This window comes from Porites lutea, chromosome 7 (assembly GCF_958299795.1).
Source record: "Porites lutea chromosome 7, jaPorLute2.1, whole genome shotgun sequence".
Classification (NCBI taxonomy): Eukaryota; Metazoa; Cnidaria; class Anthozoa; order Scleractinia; family Poritidae; genus Porites; species Porites lutea.
This window is the reverse complement of record NC_133207.1, coordinates 19,802,657-19,823,776: the sequence shown is the minus strand read 5'-3', so window position 1 is coordinate 19,823,776 and position 21,120 is coordinate 19,802,657. Positions and strand designations below refer to the sequence as shown.

Sequence of the window (21,120 nt, the reverse complement as noted above, 5' to 3'; positions counted from 1 at the left end):
ACAGTGACAACGGTGACAATGGTGACAACAGTGACAAGGGTGACAATGGTGACAACGGTGACAACAGCGACAACAGCGTCAACGGTGACAACAGTGACAAGGGTGACAACAGTGACAACAGTGACAACAGTGACAATGGTGACAACAGTGACAACAGTGACAGCAGTGACAACGGTGACAACGGTGACAACTGTGACAACGGTGACAACAGTGACAACAGTGACAACGGTGACAACAGTGAGAACAGTGACAATGGTGACAGCAGTGACAACAGTGACAACGCTGACAACAGTGACAAGGGTGACAACAGTGACAACAGTGACAACGGTGACAACAGCGACAACAGCGTCAACGGTGACAACAGTGACAATGGTGAGAGCAGTGACAACAGCGTCAATGGTGACAACAGAGACAACAGTGACAACAGTGACAACAGTGACAATGGTGACAGCAGTGACAACAGTGACAACGCTGACAACAGTGACGAGGGTGACAACAGTGACAACAGTTACAACGGTGACAACAGCGACAACAGCGTCAACGGTGACAAGAGTGACAATGGTGACAACGTTGACAACTGTGACAACAGTGACAACAGCGATAACGGTGACAATGGTGACAATGGTGTGAACAGTGACAACGGTGACACCAGTGACAACAGTGACATTGGTGAGAGCAGTGACAACAGTGACAACGCTGACAACAGTGACAAGGGTGACAACAGTGACAATGGTGACAGCAGTGACAATAATGACAACGCTGACAACAGTGACAAGGGTGACAACAGTGACAACAGTGACAACGGTGACAACAGCGACAACAGCGTCAACGGTGACAACAGTGACAACGGTTAGAACAGTGACAGCGTCAATGGTGACAACAGTGACAACAGTGAAAACGGTGACAACAGTGACAACAGTGACAACGGTGACAACAGTGACAACGGTGACAACAGCGACAACAGCGACAACAGCGTCAACGGTGACAACAGTGACAACGGTGAGAACAGTGACAACAGCGTCAATGGTGACAACAGTGACAACAGTGAAAACGGTGACAACAGTGACAACAGTGACAACGGTGACAACAGTGACAACGGTGACAACAGCGACAACAGCGACAACAGCGTCAACGGTGACAACAGTGACAAGGGTGACAACAGTGACAACAGTGACAATGGTGACAACAGTGACAACAGTGAATGCAGTGACAATGGTGACAACAGTCACAATAATGACAACGCTGACAACAGTGACAAGGGTGACAACAGTGACAACAGTGACAACGGTGACATCGGTAACAACAGTGACAACGGTGACAACAGTGACAACGGTGACAACAGCGATGACAGCGCAACGGTGACGAAAGTGACAACAGCGTCAATGGTGACAACAGTGACAACAGTGAAAACGGTGACAATAGTGACAATGGTGACAGCAGTGTCAAAAGTCACAACGCTGAGAACAGTGACAACGGTGACAACAGTGACAGCGGTGACAACAGTGACAACAGTGACAACAGTGACAGCGGTGACAACAGTGACAATAGTGACAACGTTGACAACAGTGACAAGGGTGACAACAGTCACAACGGTCAGAAGAGTGACAACAGCGTCAATGGTGACAACAGTGAAAACGGTGACAACAGTGACAATAGTGACAGCAGTGACAACAGTGACAACGCTGTCAACAGTGACAAGGGTGACAACGGTGACAACAGTGACAACGGTGACAAGAGTGACAACATTAACAACGGTGACAACAGCGACAACAGCGTTAACCGTGACAACGGTGACAGCAGTAACAACAGTGACAACGGTGACAACAGTGACAAAAGTGACAAGAGTGACAATGGTGACAACGGTGACAACAGCGACAACAGCCTCAACGGTGACAACAGTGACAACAGTTACAACAGTGACAATGGTGAGAACAGTAACAACTGCGTCAATGGTGACAACAGTGACAACGGTGACAACCGTGATAATGGTGACAACAGTGACAACAGTGACAACAGTGTCAACAGTGACAACGGTGAGAACAGTGACAACAGCGTCAATAATGACAACAGTGACTACAGTGACAACGGTGACAACTGTGACAGCAGTGACAACGGTGACAGCAGTGACACCGGTGGAAACTGTGACAACGGTGACAACAGCGACAACAGTGACAACGGTAACAATTGTGAGAACAGTGACAACGGTGAAAACAGTGACAACGGTGACAACAGGGACTACAGTGACAACAGCGTCAACGGTGACAACAGTGACAATGGTGACATCAGTGACAACAGCGTCAATGGTAACAACAGTGACAATGGTGACAACAGTGACAATGGTGACAGCAGTGACAACGGTGACAACAGTGACAATGGTGAAAGCAGTGACAACAGTGACAACGGTGACAACAGTGACAAGGGTGACAACAGTGACAACAGTGAAAACAGCGACAACAGCGTCAACGGTGACAACAGTGACAACAGTGACAACAGTGACAACAGCGTCAATGGTGACAACAGTGACGACAGTGTAAACGATGACAACAGTGACAATGGTGACAGCAGTGACAACAGTGACAAGGGTGACAACAGTGACAACAGTGACAACGGCGACAACAGCGACAACAGTGTCATTGTGACAACAGTGACAACAGTGACAACAGTGACAACAGCGTCAATGGTGACAACAGTGACAACGGTGACAATAGTGACAACGGTGACAACAGTGTCAACGGTGACAACAGTGACAATGGTGAAAACAGTGACAACAGCATCAATAGTGACTACAGTGACATCAGTGACAACAATGACAACAGTGACAACGGTGACAATAGGGACAACGGTGACAACAGTGTCAACAGTGGCAACGGTGAGAACAGTGACAACAGTGTCAATGGTGACAACAGTGACTACAGTGACAACGGTGACAACAGTGACAACGGTGACAGCAGTGACAACGGTGACAACAGTGACAACAGTAACAACGGTGAAAAAAGTGACAACAGTGACAACAGTGACAACAGTGACAACGGTGAGAACAGCGAGAAGGGTGACAACATTAACAACGGTGTCAACAGCGACAAGAGCGTCAACGGTGACAACAGTGACAACAGTCAGAAAAGTGACAACAGCATCAATGGTGACAACAGTGACAACAGTGACAAAAGTGACAACACTGACAATGGTGACAGCAGTGACAACAGTGACAACGCTGACTACAGTGACAAGGGTGACAACAGTGACAACAGTGACAACGGTGACAACAGTGACAACAGCGTTAACGGTGACAACAGTGTCAACGGTGAGAACAGTGACAACAGCGTCAATGGTGACAACATTGACAACAGTGACAACGGTGAGAACAGTGACAACGGTGACAATAGTGACAATGGTGACAGTGACAGCAGTGACAACAGTGACAACGCTGACAACAGTGACAACGGTGACAACAGTGACAACGCTGACAACAGCGACAACAGCGTCACATTGACAACAGTGACAAGGATAAGAACATTCACAACAGTGAAAACACATGGAGAACACAGAACAGTGACAACGGTGACACCAGTGACAACAGTGACATTGGTGAGAGCAGTGACAACAGTGACAACGCTGACAACAGTGACAACGCTGACAACAGTGACAAGGGTGACAACAGTGACAACAGTGACAACAGTGACAACGGCGACAACAGCGACAACAGTGTCAATGGTGAGAACAGTGAGAACAGTGTCAATGGTGAAAAAAGTGACAACAGTGACAACAGTGACAACGGTGACAACAGCGAGAAGGGTGACAACATTAACAACGGTGACAACAGCGACAAGAGCGTCAACGGTGACAACAGTGACAACAGTCAGAAAAGTGACAACAGCGTCAATGGTGACAACAGTGACAACAGTGAAAACAGTGACAACACTGACAATGGTGACAGCAGTGACAACAGTGACAACGCTGACAACAGTGACAAGGGTGACAACAGTGACAACAGTGACAACGGTGACAACAGTGACAACAGCGTTAATGGTGACAACAGTGACAACGGTGAGAACAGTGACAACAGCGTCAATGGTGACAACATTGACAACAGTGACAACGGTGACAACAGTGACAACGGTGACAATAGTGACAATGGTGACAGCAGTGACAACAGTTACAACGCTGACAACAGTGACAACGGTGACAACAGTGACAACGCTTACAGCAGCGACAACAGCGTCACATTGACAACAGTGACAAGTATAAGAACAGTCACAACAACGTCAATGGTGACAACAGTGAAAACAGTGACAACGGTGACAACAGTGACAACGGTGACAACAGCGACAACAGTGACACTAGCGACAACAGCGTCAACGGTGACAACAGTGACAACAGTGACAACAGTGACAACAGCGTCAATGGTGACAACAGTGTCAACAGTGACAATGGTGACAACAGTGACAACGGTGACAACAGGGACAACAGTGAGAACAGCGTCAACGGTGACAACGGTGAGAACAGTGACAACAGTGTCAATGGTGACAACAGTGACAATGGTGACAACAGTGACTACGGTGACAACAGCGACAACAGCGTCAACGGTGACAACAGTGACAACAGTGAGAACAGTGAAAACAGCGTCAATGGTGACAACAGTGACAACGCTGACAACGGTAACAACGGTGACAACAGCAACAACAGTGACAACAGCGACAACAGCGTCAATGGTGACAACAGTGACAACAGTGACAACAGTGACAACGGTGACACCAGGGACAACAGTGATAACAGTGTCAACAGTGAGAACAGTGACAAAAGCGTCAATGGTGACAACAGTGACATCAGTGACAACGGTGACAACGGTGACAACAGTGACAAGGGTGACAACATTAACAATGGTGACAACAGCGACAACAGCGTCAACGGTGACAATGGTGACAGCAGTGACAACGGTGACAACAGTGACAACGGTGACAACGGTGACAACAGTGACAAGGGTGACAATGGTGACAACGGTGACAACAGCGACAACAGCGTCAACGGTGACAACAGTGACAAGGGTGACAACAGTGACAACAGTGACAACAGTGACAATGGTGACAACAGTGACAACAGTGACAGCAGTGACAACGGTGACAACGGTGACAACTGTGACAACGGTGACAACAGTGACAACAGTGACAACGGTGACAACAGTGAGAACAGTGACAATGGTGACAGCAGTGACAACAGTGACAACGCTGACAACAGTGACAAGGGTGACAACAGTGACAACAGTGACAACGGTGACAACAGCGACAACAGCGTCAACGGTGACAACAGTGACAATGGTGAGAGCAGTGACAACAGCGTCAATGGTGACAACAGAGACAACAGTGACAACAGTGACAACAGTGACAATGGTGACAGCAGTGACAACAGTGACAACGCTGACAACAGTGACGAGGGTGACAACAGTGACAACAGTTACAACGGTGACAACAGCGACAACAGCGTCAACGGTGACAAGAGTGACAATGGTGACAACGTTGACAACTGTGACAACAGTGACAACAGCGATAACGGTGACAATGGTGACAATGGTGTGAACAGTGACAACGGTGACACCAGTGACAACAGTGACATTGGTGAGAGCAGTGACAACAGTGACAACGCTGACAACAGTGACAAGGGTGACAACAGTGACAATGGTGACAGCAGTGACAATAATGACAACGCTGACAACAGTGACAAGGGTGACAACAGTGACAACAGTGACAACGGTGACAACAGCGACAACAGCGTCAACGGTGACAACAGTGACAACGGTTAGAACAGTGACAGCGTCAATGGTGACAACAGTGACAACAGTGAAAACGGTGACAACAGTGACAACAGTGACAACGGTGACAACAGTGACAACGGTGACAACAGCGACAACAGCGACAACAGCGTCAACGGTGACAACAGTGACAACGGTGAGAACAGTGACAACAGCGTCAATGGTGACAACAGTGACAACAGTGAGGACGGTGACAGGAGTGACAATGGTGACAATAGGGACAACAGTGAGAACAGCGTCAATGGTGACAACAGTGACAACAGTGACAACGGTGACAATGTTGACAACAGTGACAACGGTGACAACAGTGACAACGGCGACAACAGTGACAACGGCGACAACAGTGACAACGGCGACAACAGTGACAACGGTGACAACAGCGACAACAGGGACAACAGGGACAACAGCGTCAACGGTGTCAACATTGACAAATGTGACAACAGTGACAACAGTGGCAACAGTGTCAACCGCGACAAGAAGGACAACAGCGACAAAAGGGACAACAATGACAACAGTTTCAACAGTGACAACATTGACAGCAGTGTCAACAGTGACCACAGTGACAACAGCGACAAGTGACAAAACAGCGACAACACCAACAACAGTAACAACAGCGACAACAGTGCGAACAGCAACCACAGTGTCAACAGCAACAACGGTGAGAACAGTGACAACATTGATGATAGTGACAACAGAGACCACAGCTACAACAGTGAAAACAGTGAAAACAGCAACAACAGCGAGAAGTTTGTCAGCCGTGACAACATTGTCAACAGTGACAACAGTGGGAATAGAGACAACTGTGACAACAGCAAGAACAGTGACAACAGTGTCAACAGCGACAACAGTGACAACAGCGACAACTGTGACAACAGCAACAACAGAGACCACAGCTACAACAGCGACAACAGCGAAAAGAGCGAGAACTATGTCAACAGTGACAACAGTGAGAATTAGAGACAACTGTGACAACAGCAACAACAGTGACAACAGTGTCAACAGCGATGATAGTGACAACAGTGACGACAGTGACAACAGTGACAACAGCAACAACAGCAACAACAGTGACAACAGCAACAACAGAGACCACAGCTACAACAGCGACAACATCGAGAACTTTGTCAACAGTGACAACAGTGAGAATAGAGACAACTGTGACAACAGCAACAACAGTGACAACGGTGTCAACAGCAACAACAGTGACAACAGCGACAACAGCAACAACAGTGAGAACAGTGACGACAGCAACAACAGTGACAACAGCAACGACAGTGTCACAATAATGTCAACATTGTCAACATTGATAATAGCGACAAGTGATAATAGCGACAATAGTGACAACAGCGACAACAGTGACAACAGTGTTAACAGAAACAACAGTGTCAACAGCGATAACAATGACAACAGTTACAACAGTGACAACAGTGTTAACAGCCACAACAGTGACAACAGGACTTGACAACAGTGAAAATGGGGACAATAGTACTTTTTGGAGAGAGAGACAAAGGATATTCACTTTTTGCCATTGGAAGGAAAGGGGGAAAGAAAAGGGCTATTATAAATTAGTTGTTTTCATTGGGGTGGGTGGCAAATCATGTCAAAAAAACTTGTTCTAGAAAGCAGTGAAAGGGTTAAAAAAATACTTACAGAAAAGAATACTTTCAAAGTTGACAATTTGTTGCTGTGTTTGAAGAAGCTCCTAAAAAGGAAAGAAGATAAGAATGTTTAACAAAAAGTGGAGAATGTGAGTTGCCCAAAACAAGAGGTGGCAAGAGGTTTATTATGTAGGGTCCAGGGACCTGTTTCTTGGAATTAAACAGTCCTGTTTACTTTCACACCCAAAGAGCTGTTTTAGGTTAAGTTGAAATTGATTGATCTTCATAAGTTATTAATTAAATTGAATTACATTAAATTAAAACAAACATGTACACGCGAATATCCACTTCTCACAAATAGCTTGGCTAATCAAGGCAGGCGGAGGAAAACATAAAGTATTTGAGGAGAGGAAAGGAAAAGGAAGATAAATCTGTATAAATGACACAGGAAGATGTATTGAGGTTATTACAAATAAAATGTTACAAAATATACAAACTTATTTTACGATTCTTGTCATCTTAGTTCATCTTGCTCAGTTGTGTTTGCATTTAAGATCAAAGACCAAAGATCAAAGTTTCAATAATTTTGAAAAGATTTCATACAAGAAACTATCAGGAAACCAAGCAAAAAATTTTGACCTGTTTGTGTGCCAGGAACTGTGCTTCTATTCAACAGGAGTGGATTTTAAAATTTTTCGTCGGCCTGAAAAGTTTTCAGGCCTTTCAAGACACAGGCCCCAGACTAGGAAATTCCTTAAAATCTCCTATAGTCACATGTATTTAGTTGGCTTTTTACATGTAATGTACGTTCACAAAATCACTCTGACCATTTCCATGATGGTGATAGATTATTTAACTTCCAACAGCAAGATCGCAACAGAAATTCCAGGCAACTTGCTGGACTTGAGACCAGAATACAATATACTAATATACTAGTACAAAACATAGTTAATGTTTAAAGTTACATGTAGCGGCAAACAGGAAGTACATACTAACTTTGTAAACATACCTTTAATCGTGAATTAGTTTTTCTTTTCTCCAATAAAAAAGACCTATAAAATGCAATTGACTCTGCATTTGACCTGATATGCATGTGCTTAAACCTGTTAAAAAAGAAGTTACATGTAATTAAAGAACTTGTTGTAAGCTACCTTACTCTAAGAGTCCTTAAGCCACGAATCTCTTTTACTTGACTTGTATTCTAATATAAGCATTTGGCTCACTTAACATGTAATACCAAGAAAAACGTCTGGGACATTCAACAAGGTGCAAGAGTCCTGCATAAAAACAATCACTGGACCTACGGTAAAGACGTCCTTTCCCTGGGAGTATTCATTAAGGTTTACTCCTGGGATATGCTACTAATTAGAGAAAAAAAACAGGGTGAAGTTCATCCTTGGATCTTTGCGCACCTACTTTTTTACACCAGATAATCCTTAACTGCCTCAGATACTAAACTAAACTTTTGTATCTGAATGGCCCTTGAGAACATGTCACCAATGCAGTAGAGTCAAAAGAATATTCAGAGACAAACATTACAAAACAAGACGCTACGGAGCGTACCTTTTCGGCGTCGTGGTTGTGGAACTAATTAATTGTAAATGCGGAGGAATAGTAAGAAATCAAATATGGTGAGAGTAAGGTGTTAATTTGTGAAATTATGGGATTTGTCAGGATATTCTGAAAAGAGCAACATCCAAGAGGCCTACTTGCCAAAAACTAGCATTTCGGGACAATTTGTCTCCGAGATATTAGCCCAGTTATGCTCTGATGACTCCATACAAATCCTTCTAAAAAAAACAATTCTCTATTTTTCTTAGTCACATCAGGCTTCAAAAACAGCATAGCAGTCTCATGTACTGATTAAAGATATGTAAGGCATGGGTAAGGAGTCAATTACGTTGAGCATGGAATTGGCTAAAACTCAAAGTCATGAGTTCGAATGTTTTGAGGATAATTATTCACTGACTATCAGCACGCAGGGATGTCGGATTAACACAAGGAAGTTTAACACCAAAGGAACATAGCCTTTACAGAGCTTTAAAACACAGCATCCACCAACACAAACTTGACTTGAACTTTGAGTAAAACTAAACAGCCTCTACCAATAACAACAAACTCTCACTTGAACTTCAGATATCTTACGGCTTCCGCGAACTTGTAAACACAGAACCTGAAAATCAACCTTCGTCACACTTGACTAAACACAGCAGTCCAGCTCGTGGGAAAAAACTTAGTTCGTCAAAAGAACTCGCTTGGAACTTGAATACCGTTTGACATAAGGTTCTAGAAAATACTAAACAGGCGAATAGTAGTAGCTTTTCAACATATTTTATGACTTCAGTAACTGATGCAAATCTGCTGACTCATGCTGAAATGTAAACATGCCCTAATTAATTATTCATGGCTAATCTAAAAACGTAGAGAACGTTCCAGAAAGTCACACAACGCATGAAAGCAATTTTACTATGTAACACTCAACAAAGATAAAATGTCTTTGTGCAGCATTTTGTAACTTAAAATTAATCATAAAACAGTTCGAAAGGAGGGCTCACTCGTGAAATGTTTTCCAACACTCAAAGAGAAATTTCGTGTCTCTGTGCGGCAACGAAATATCCTCTATTTATTCCTCGAGTAATTAAAGACTAAACTCGAAGTGATCTCACGATATCACGAAGTAGTCCGGTCTCATTTCGTGAAATAGTTGAAACAAGCCAAAAAGTCACGAACTTGCACGCCCAATCTTGTCCCGAAACCAGTGCATCATTTCATGACTATTTTTCATTTCCCAAACTACCTTGGGTCGCAGTAGCGCAATCGGCTAATCCCTCAACTTAGAGTCTCCTCTGATCTGACAGGTCACACAGGTGTCAGTCGGTTCAAACCCCGGGAAAGCCAAATAATAATTCTTTCTTCCTTGAAAAAGTTAAAGAATAAATCAAAGAAATCGAAGTGATCTCGAGATATCTCGGACTAATTCGGCTCTCACTTCGTCAAATAGCCGAATAGAACCGAAAACCTACAGACTTTGCTTGCCCAATCTTGTCAAAAAATGGCAACTTTGATACGTTCCTGAGCGTCGCGAATCCTTTACTTCGCACTCCGCCGAAGTAAAAAGAACTCTGGTCACAAAATAATCTTGTGTAACATCCATAAAAGCTACTGCAGAGCCACTGACAAAAACTAAATCAGACTGGATCAGACATTACTTCCAGCCTGTAACCCCAAATGCTTCATAGTTAAAGGGTTTGATGGGATGCAATGTGATCTGGGTCTGGTTGATGCCACAATCTCTGGCAGTAAGTGGGACTAAAGATTGTTGGGTGCACCCTGGAGTACAATGAGGGTGGTAGCAACTCACCCCATAGAGTGCATGTAATGAGGGTAGCAGTGACAAACCCTAAACTGGATAATGCAATCAGGGTGGTGACACACCCTAGTAAAACTAGGTAATGGACATTACTTCTATTATCAACTTATTTTACATTTTTATCTTTCTATTTTACTTGCAATAGAATCATATTTTCTGAATACCTGAAGTCGCCTTCCAGTTTTTCTTGCTTGACAACCAGGGAAACAATTGGTGTCATTATCAACTTGTTAATAATTGTTCCAACAAAGAAATAGGCATAAATGAGAAGTGGTCCAAGATAGCCAGCACTATTTGAGAACAAAACAGGGTATTTAAAGTACACAAGCTAAGCAAATCTGTGTCTGTGGTTTTACCAGGCAGCAAAGAAAAGGCAAAATACCGGTATATATATCAACATTAATTTTACAGTAACTTTTATTAACAGACAAATATATTTGGCTAAAGCTTAGAGGGGAAACAACTGTCATTCAGCATCTCTTTACAATAGTATAATATTTTTAATTTGTTAAAATTTGGTTAATATTGACTTTCACTCTATCGTTAGTCCTGCCTCTACCACAGTGTGGTCAATCAAAACAATCCAGAAAATCAAGATCAGAAATCCATCTATAGTAAAACCCAGATAACTCAAACAAGAATAACTCGAACTCCTCGCTAACTCAAACTTCCCTTAGATTTTGCCCCACCTTTCAGTCATTTTTACTTGGTTAACTTTAACTTGGAAAATCGAATTCACCGAAAACTTGATTTATATTTTACTTCGCCTGATCAAAAATTCACTTAATTTACCCCAATAACTCAAAGTCTGGATCCTAAAACTCCACTCGGATGCCATCCCATTAGATCTTCTTTTTGTTTAATCGGTAAAAACACTAAATCTAACACTAGTCAACACTGCATCAATTTGATTTTAATTGGTGCAACAAACAGTTCACATTTTATCACAACAAATGCCTAATCATGTTACCGTTTTTGATGAAATAAGTTCAATTTGCACTGCACTATACACTGAAGAGCTGAAAAATCAGTAACTATCAATTTATATAAATCAAATTATATAGCAAATTGAATTTTGCAATCGACTGGGCATTAACTCAAAACCCCCGCTATTAAAACTCAAACTGTTTTCTAAAGGTATGTTCCACTGGGATAATCCAGATCAGGTTCAGTGATTGAGATCACCTGGATCATGGCAAATCAAACGAATTCATTGGTTTATTTTATAGTGTCAGTACCATGATCCAAGTGATCTTGGATCACTCATCCTGATCCAGATCATGCACCCTACAGCTGCATTCACACTAGCGCCAAAACATGTTCACACTACACAATGTTCCAAAGGCACAAATTGTAATTTTAACAGTCGATGGGCATGCATTTGAAATGATTTTTTGGATAACCTTTCAGTTTGAGAAATGTTGGGTTGTCATGTTTCTTGCAGTGCTTAGAATAAAATTGGGAAACAACAAACGACAGATAATTACATTTTAATAATGTTCTTTGATTGGTCATTGATTTTCGAAAACAGTTATTGACGGGTCAATAATGGCATTGATTAATATCGAGAGATATACAAAACTGTAAAAAACTGTGAAACCTTTTGAGAGATATACAGTTGACTCTTGATAACTCAAACCCTTTGTAACTCAAACCTCCCACTAACTCTAACCAATGTCAATTTTGCCTGGGTTTCCTTCACACAGTTTACTGTAATTTTACCTTCAGTAACTCAAACCCTCAATAACTTGAACCTCCCACTAACTTGAAAAAACAATTTTTGCTTCCCTTAAGATCATTTCTATACTTTATAATTTTGCCCTCGATAACTCGAACCACGTTATAAACGCATGTCAGGGAAATAAAACTGTGTACTGAAGTGTGAGACATTCAAGACACTCCAGTTCAAATTCACTGGCAGCCCATCCCTGAATACTATGTTGTTTATTAATATTGCAATACCTCCCCATCCATTTGTTTTTTTTTTCTTACTACTGGGTATATTTGCTTCAAAGTCTCGATAACTCAAACTTTTTTCGATTTCCCTAGAAGGTTCAAGTTATCGGGAGTCACCTGTAATTGATTACACTTGTCATTCATTATTGATTCCATTGGATGATAACTACACTGTAAGCACAAACTGGGCTCAACACAGCAGCCATCTTATAAGGTGGCCAGGTGTGCACTGATGTGTGAAAATAGGTTTTAGATTATAACATTAAAGAAAAAAGAAATAGGCAAGTCACCTTTTATAGCACTGGTAGGTATAATATCCAACAGTGAATGGAGAAATGATAAAAACAACGCTACATTTCCGGAAAGTGTCACAAAATTTCTGAACATCCTGTGTGATTCTCTGATCACTAAAAGTAAAAAAAAAAATTATAATGATGGAGAAAGCAGTTAGTGACCAGGAAAATGTTGCTGGCAAAATAATTACTAAAATATTTACTACAGATATGTTTATAACAACAATAATATAATAAGTTTATACAGGAGAGCAATTTTCCATGATGGTTGCAATGGCAACATTAAGAAGAAGTCACTGTAAGGGAAAGTGAAAATTAGGAAAGATGCCCAAGTTCAGTCAACACCTCTGTAGCACAGATTTAATCAGTCCGTAAAACAGTAGCCTGCACTGCAGGTGTATTTTGGGCGGGCGAAAGCTTGTTTATGTTCATATTGTTTTAGCTGCCATCTTCGATTTAATGACAGAGGAACATTGGGGAGAGTAGAAATAGCAGCCTTTAAGGTACAGGGGTGTAGGTGCTATTGAGAAAGAAGAAAGGGGGGAGGGGGAGGGGAGAAAAAAAAAATAGGCAGGCATTTTCTCTTCTCTCTCCCCACCCCCTCCCCCGCTCCCTTTGACTTGCACCCTTTTCCTCCTCTCTTATGGAGTTTCAACACCGCACTTTCATGAGCAAAAACATTCACACGCCCGAAGAAAATGTCTGCACTGCAGGCTAATAAAACAGACACGCAGAAGCTAGAGACTGATAAAATAGGCCATTTCCGAGTTCCCCCGGGCCTCTGTATCAAAACAAGGTTAAGTGCATGCTCAGCCTTGGAAATGATTTTTCATTCTCATGCAAATAAAACTCATTTTCACAAGAAAGGATGTGCACTTGGCCTCATTTTGAAAGTGAGGGTTTTTGGAACTTGGAAATGTCCTAGTATTATTGAAGGGCTACAAGGCTGAAAATTATGGAATAATTTACCATAAAATTTACCATTCACTCAGGAAATACAGGTACCTCCGCATTATTGCAGTATACATAATTATTTGTTTAAGTTGGGAAAATGGATGTGTATTGAAATGTTTGAATAATAGCAAAAATTATACACTTACAGTTTTCACTAGGGAGGCACAGTCAAGGATCAGAGTAGACTCAGGACTACCATGAAATAGCCTGAGCACTCCACAGATGAAACTAAACTGTGGTTAAGTATGTCTACAAAACAGTGCTGAAATCCTTTTTCTGGGTCCCCACCTGTGTACCAGGATTTGAATACCTGCCATGATTGGCCTGTTAAAAAAGCGATTGTCAATTTTCCAATCATAATAAAAGGAAACTTGAAATGCATTTCTGGTAATTCCCTGAGTCCATTGGGGGCCCAGAGAATCTCAGCACCACTTTGCAGATGTTACTAAACAGAGGTTAAATCACTTCTGCGACAAAGGCTATCATGAAACAAATCCAATAAATAGTCAAAGTATGGCTCAGGGATTGGGAAGCCTTGTGCCATGCGCAAATGGTGCAAAAATTTAGAAAATGTCACATTTAAAAACTGCTCAATGGGCCCAGCATGTGCCCTGGTCGTGTAATAGGTGATGAGCACTTCGATCTGTGTATTAATTTTGTAATACAAAAATTTAAAACATGAAATATCTTTGTTTCTTCGAACGGAAACCTTTCGTGTTCGTTTATTTTCATCCCCAGACCTCTCCTAGCTTTTAGCTCACAAACGAGGTTCTGTCGAGCCATGACATGTGCTTCACTTTTGTTTTCGTCATTTTCACCGCAAAATGAATAAGAATTCATTTGCTTTTCATGATAATGCCTCCAAAGAAAGTTCCAAAATTAGAATGATGGTCAAGGGCAAAGAAGACTTTCAAGTTTTTTTAGCAACGATTCCGATAAGACAGGTCGCAAAATTGATAACACTGATATGACTGATAAATGTGAAGAAACGAGCACTACTTCCACACTTTCAAGGCCTGCAACTGCAAGTATAAACGAAAACAGGAAGTTCCAACAGAAGTGGCTAACTTTATGGCCATGGCCAGTGTACGAAAGAGATGCCATGTTCTGTAAGATTTGCCTCAAACATGGCAAAAAAAAATGCCATAACCTCGGGATGCAAAACATTATTTGACATCAACAAAAGTAAAGGCTTCTAAAAGCAAGCCATTCTGTCTCTCACACTCTGACAATGGGAGTGTGACTAGTGAGTTATTATGACATTTTATTGTTTTAGCAGAAACTGTATCAAAGTTATATTTTTTGTGAACGGCACTGAAATAAGTCAATCTTGCTGACTAAAAGTTCAGTGTAAACAGTTTTTCCCACAGTTGTTAACAGTTGTTACCACAGTTCAGTTCTTGAGTTGACTTTTACAGTAACATAATGTTTTTTAAGCCATGGGACTGTGACAGGTACAGTGGCCAGGGTTACACATCATGCACATTTTACTGTAACTGAGAAACACTAACTGAAATGAAATGTAAAAAGTAGGCTCAAACCAAAGTATACTGTACTCCCACTACGAATTGTACCTATCATTTCTTTATTCCCTATCATCCGGCCCACCCCATGACTTCAATGGCCCATACTTTTACGAAATGGTCCACGACTTTTGAAAGTCAGGGGCCATGGGCCCATTTGTCTATTTTGCCTTCCCAATCCCTGATGGCTTGTACCCGAGTGATAAAATCAACATATTAAGTTTCCCTTACGTTTACATAATCACACTCACATGTTATCCAGCCTGTCTTGAAGAACATTCAGCTTGTAATAAGCGGAATTTCTAAAATAACTAGAGTGTAGACGCATAGTCAACAATTCTCGCCACTTGACATAAAGGGTCTTAGAGACATATTTCACAGCACTCTTTCCCTATAAGAAATATTTTGCAATTAAAATAACTGTTCAACACATAACATTAATTTTAGGGACAGGCCTTAAAGTTAATGAAAAAATGCACCCTAATAATTAATTAAAAATAATTAAAGCAGTAAACCCAAAATCAAAGGATGCATTTCTGAAGTAATACAGTAATCTTGCCGAACCTATGATTACTTCTTGAGAAAAATATTTTTCAGATGATGGCAGGCAGCTTGAGAGAAAAAATCTGCATGAGTACTCCTAAAAAGCATTGAGTCCAAACTAGTATATGACCTTCTGGCCCGGGTTGCTCGAAGCATGGTTAGTGCTATCCAGCGTTAAATACCATGGAAACCTATACATTTTGATACCTCTTAACCAACGGTTAGCGCTAACCAGGCTTCGAGCAACCGGCCCCAGGATACTAGTCCAGAGGCTCTATCTATGAGCTACAGTGTATAGGTTATCATCTGGACTAATAGGGAGCTTGAACAACAACGACAGCGACAGCAACAAGAACATCAAAAAAAGCAATAGTTTTATTGAGGAAAAAAACAACTCTGCATGTGCATCATGCTTTTTTGTGCATTTCTTTGCGCTCACTGCATGACTACGACATGAAAATGTCTAAATCCACATTTTATGGAGGCCGTAAACAAGAGACTACAAAGTTTTCTTTCTCTTCCTAAACTCAAGTGCGGTTCCCAAGAAATCAACTCGGGGACATTTGCCTACACTTTACATTTTCAGCAATTTGGAATATAAACGTGACAAAGTTTGAAAAAACACAAATTCATTTTAAAGGTGAAGTTTTCGCTAAAGTAGCTGTCATCGATGCTAAAGCTCCCTAGTACCGGTAACCATAAGGTGGTAGGTCTGACTCCTATTGGGAGTACTTTGATTTTTTCTTCCGAGCTGCCTATGTGACTGACAGACTTTCTCAAACAAGTATTCACCAGGCTTAAAATTCACCATCGCATTCCTATAATTGCGCATAAGCAAATTAATATAGACATTCCAATCCTAGCAGATTGCAGGATGTTTGTCCTTAGCTCCCAGGAGTCTCCTGTAGCTTAGTGGTAGAGTATCTGGACTAGTAACCCAGTGTTCTTCTTATCAGGCAGTAACTGGTAAAATTTACCACCTGAAGCAACACTCACCCCCCCCCCCCCCCCCTACAACCACTTGAAGGTTTACTTAAATTGAAAAAGTAGGTTTTAAAAAAGGGAAGTTGTGATCCAATTAATTTTAATTCTCATGAGGAAAATGAATAAATACAATGTATATATGGAAACAATACTAAATAATTATTATACACAGCTTTTCTTTTTATGGGACACACATTTGTAGAAAGATAACTTTGTTCAAAGATGAAGTAAATTTATTGATATCAAAAAAGATAACAACAGGCTACACTGTATTTGAGTTAAATAGGTCTTAAAATGAGGGAATGATGTTTCAGAGAGCTTAGCTCCTAAATTTCTCAGCAAGGGCAGGGCCATGTCCCTCACTCCACTACCCCCATCCCCCGCAGGAAAGTGCACCTCTGGTGCATATTTTTTGCCTTACTGACCATGAATCAGGTCCCTTACCTGCTGAGCTAAAATTTAGAGAGAACACTGGTAACCAGAAGGTCATAGGTTTGACTCCTATTCTGGGCTTCTGATAATTCACGGAAGAAAAAACTCAAATTTCGCGGGATTTTTCGGGACAAATTCTCAGAAAAATCGGCCGATTTCGCGGGAGTTTTCGGGGCAAACTTCACCAAAAAGCAATCGGTAAAAAACGGCCGATTTTGTGGTTCTTTTCAAGGCAAATTTCGCTAGAAATCAATCGGTTTTGTGCTGATCAGACCAGCGTTTCTAAAAGTTTTTCTAACAGAGGTCATCATTTGCACTTTCAACAACAATACGCTCCAGAAATGAACCAATGGCAAAGCCTCATGGCTAGTGTCCAGTTTTTTGCAACATAATCTACGCCTGGGGTGCTTACCATTTGACAGAAAAATCCGGTTGAGGGGTCGAAAGCATAATGGTAAGCGATTTACCAGTTTACCGTAGAAATGTCACATCCGTTACGGTTTGAATCCAAAAAAGGGCGAATTTGTGTAGCGTGAGTCTGGAACCGAGAAATTGGTTAATAGTAAGCAACATTCCGTTTGGTTCGTACCAACCGGAATGAAAGGACTACCTCAAAACGTACTCCTCAATTTTCGGTTGGAATTTCCGAAACGTGGTCTTACCATTTATCTTCCATCCGGAATTTCCGAAATTTTCTGTCAAATGGTAAGCACCCCTGGTAGTTTCGGGATGTTGTTCGCACGTTTCAGTGACCAAGTTCTAAAATAAATTTGCAAGTTTATGGCAAGTAAATAGGCCCAATAGCTGAAATAAGTTTCAAATATGTTGTACAAACATGTATTTGATAAGATTTCTACCGAATTTCGTGGTATTTTTCGTGTTTTTGTGAATTTCACGGGATTTTGCGGATTTACCGGAATTTCGCGGCTCCGCGACCGCGCGAAATATCAGAAGCCCTGCCTATTGGAAGTATACCCAGATTTTTTCTTCTGAGCTGCCTACATCACTGACTAATGCAATTTAGTTTTACAGTTTGCCAATGTTTGGGTAGTATGTACTAGCCCAAGAGTATTTTCAACTAGCCCAAAAACAGAAAATTTAATAAGCATTGGCTACAGTTCTTGTGTAATTTGACTTCCCCAAAAAACCTCCATTTGGCCTTCGGCCAAGTTAAGAACAGAATTGTTTAGCCTAATAGCAAAATCCACTATCCCAAGGCTATCAGTCACCACTTTCTTTACACGCTGCTGACTGAAAAAACATCTTTCACATGTATTCTCTAGGCTTTAAATTCACCACCACATTTCTATCCCTTGTCTTACTCACCAAAGCAGTGCAGAGAATGAGAAGAGATGCAGAAACCAAAAGATGTTTAAATCCAGTGCTATCTCTGCCTCCAAGCACTTCATAAAATTGACTTGGAATCAGTCCAGTGTTGTACACAAACAACTCTTCTAAAAATGAAAACATAAACTATGAATGTCATGGGCACATTTGTAACTGTTTCCCAAAAGACTATACCCTAGGTACCAGAGGTTTTTTCTCACGTGCAACAAGGAGCTTTGTCAGCCAGAGGCCGACACATTTTCGGCTGAAGGCTGAAGACACAAGCAGGGAAGCCATGAGAAAATTCCTCTGGCACAGCACGCCTTAATTCACCATGCCAGATGGACCTTGACCTTGTCTCTAATCTGTCAATCAAACCAGGGGTCACAAGACTGTTAAGCTAATTCAAAAGTAATAACCAAAGGAGGAACGACACAATCCAGCCCAAAGAGTCACATCATCTTTTAACATCATTGCTTAAAGAGCATTCTTGACTGAGTCACAGTGCAATTGTCTGGACACAATTCATTTATGCACCTATCAATGTAAACCCCGTGGGGAGGAGTGCAGGCAAGGGGTGGGGATTTGACAAATTTTAAAATTTTTTGATCAAATTCCCCAGGCAGGGTGGGAAACGAAAGGTCAATCAAAAGTGTCAAAAAAGCCCCCACCCCAGGGGAAAAATCTAAACAAACAGTGCTATAATACTTTAAAAACGAATAAAAGAACATTTCAAAAGTACGTTCTTACTACTTTTATTTAAGGTTAACATAAACTCTGTTAAATGACTCGCTGTAATTAAGTATTTTCTCTCTCCACTAGCATCTTTTATTTTGAGCAACAAAATCCCTCCAGGAAGACTGACCGAGCTATTATAATGTTAATGAAACGTACAATGCTTTATAACATCTGGTCAACATGTCGGAACAGGTCGGATCAGTGACCCGTAAAAAATCCTCTGAATTTCATGGTGGAATTCTAATTTAATCGAGTTTTACAATCAGATGGGCACTTGAAGATAAAACTTTCTCAAAATAGACATTATCTGTTTAGATGACAGTCGGATTATGGTGATTAAAACAAATGAAAACTTCACACCTTTCTCCAACAGCGTGACTTTCAGAAAGCCTCGAGGGACAGACTTGGTACTTCTGAATTGGTACCAGGCTTCTGTCGGTCAAAGTCAAATGTCCCGATCCCAGGGTCGCTTCGCACAATCAAAAGCCCGACAGGGGGGATTGTCTCAGGCATCAAATCCCCGCCCCTTGCCCGCACTCCCCCCTCACGGGATTTACATTGATAGGTGCATTAGCTCCAGTTTAAGCTGCAATCCATTCTTAGAAATTTGGATCTCTAAATCACTATTCGTGAAAATCACTGTCTACAAAAACTGCTAACGAGCTGGGCCAAGCATGACAGAACAATGCAGGAAACGTTAACATTGGAGAAAATTAAACGATGTAAAAGTTTCTTTAGCCACAATGAAAAACTCTACGTTTCAAAACAGGACAAAGTAAATGCTCTTGCATCAGAGGACAAATCATGCAGACAAGAAACAAACTGCAGAAAATCAATATGCGTGTGACGACCTCTCAGTATGAAACAAGGGGAAAAAATAATGCACATTTGCTCAGTCAAAATGTAGAACCCTCCAGGGCATAATCTACCTGCTAAAGAAAACACTGATTGGAACAAACAGCATTTTGGCACGAGGTGTTACGTACCGACCCCCTTCTTGAGCTATTTTGAAAAAGTAGCTCATATGTCAGTAGTTTGAGCGTATGTATCTTAGTGGCTTCGTACCTTTGTGGCTTTGTATGTTCGGATGATTGTTGCAGGGGTCAACAAGGTTGAAGGTACTATGAGTTGATATGTAAGAACCAATCAGATTTTGGCATCTAACCATTAATGATATTGCTTAAGGTCAAACAAGGGCACTTAGAGTCTGCCATCTTGATTCTTCACAATTTTTACGACTTTTATTACCTCTAAAGGTGTTTAGAACCATAACATTGAAATATCTTCATGATTCAAACGCCAAGTACAGTAATACCGCTGTTGACGGGTCCATATTTTAGTGTGGGTGCTGCTTTAAGACATTTGACCTAATTTGGCTATCGAGAACAGTACAACGCACATATTTCATAACTTATGAGTTCTGTTTCACTTGCTTCAAGGTAGAGTATAAAATATCATATATATATTAATTTTTCAAAGTTCTTCCAATGAAACAATAATTGAAATTCGGAAGTTTGCGGCCTATAAATTGTTGTTTTAGAAGTTTCAAAGGCAAGGCAAGTATTGTTAAACCTGTAAACAAGCTTTATTCTCTCACTTACAA

The 21,120-nt window shown here is 41.3% G+C and overlaps 1 protein-coding gene across 1 annotated transcript in view; it reads right to left on the bottom strand.

Moving 5' to 3' along the window:
- LOC140943506 (lysosomal cobalamin transporter ABCD4-like) overlaps positions 1 to 15,880 on the bottom strand; it is a 43,878-nt gene extending 27,998 nt beyond the window's left edge. Inside the window, exons 1-5 of the mRNA XM_073392598.1 lie at positions 15,746 to 15,880; positions 13,015 to 13,131; positions 10,933 to 11,058; positions 8,408 to 8,501; positions 7,451 to 7,502 (exon numbers count right to left, since the gene is read on the bottom strand). Coding sequence (XP_073248699.1) covers positions 7,451 to 7,502; positions 8,408 to 8,501; positions 10,933 to 11,058; positions 13,015 to 13,131; positions 15,746 to 15,822 — 466 coding nt within the window. The 5' untranslated portion in view covers positions 15,823 to 15,880. The remainder of the gene's footprint in view (positions 1 to 7,450; positions 7,503 to 8,407; positions 8,502 to 10,932; positions 11,059 to 13,014; positions 13,132 to 15,745) is intronic.
- Between the last annotated feature and the right edge of the window lie 5,240 nt (positions 15,881 to 21,120).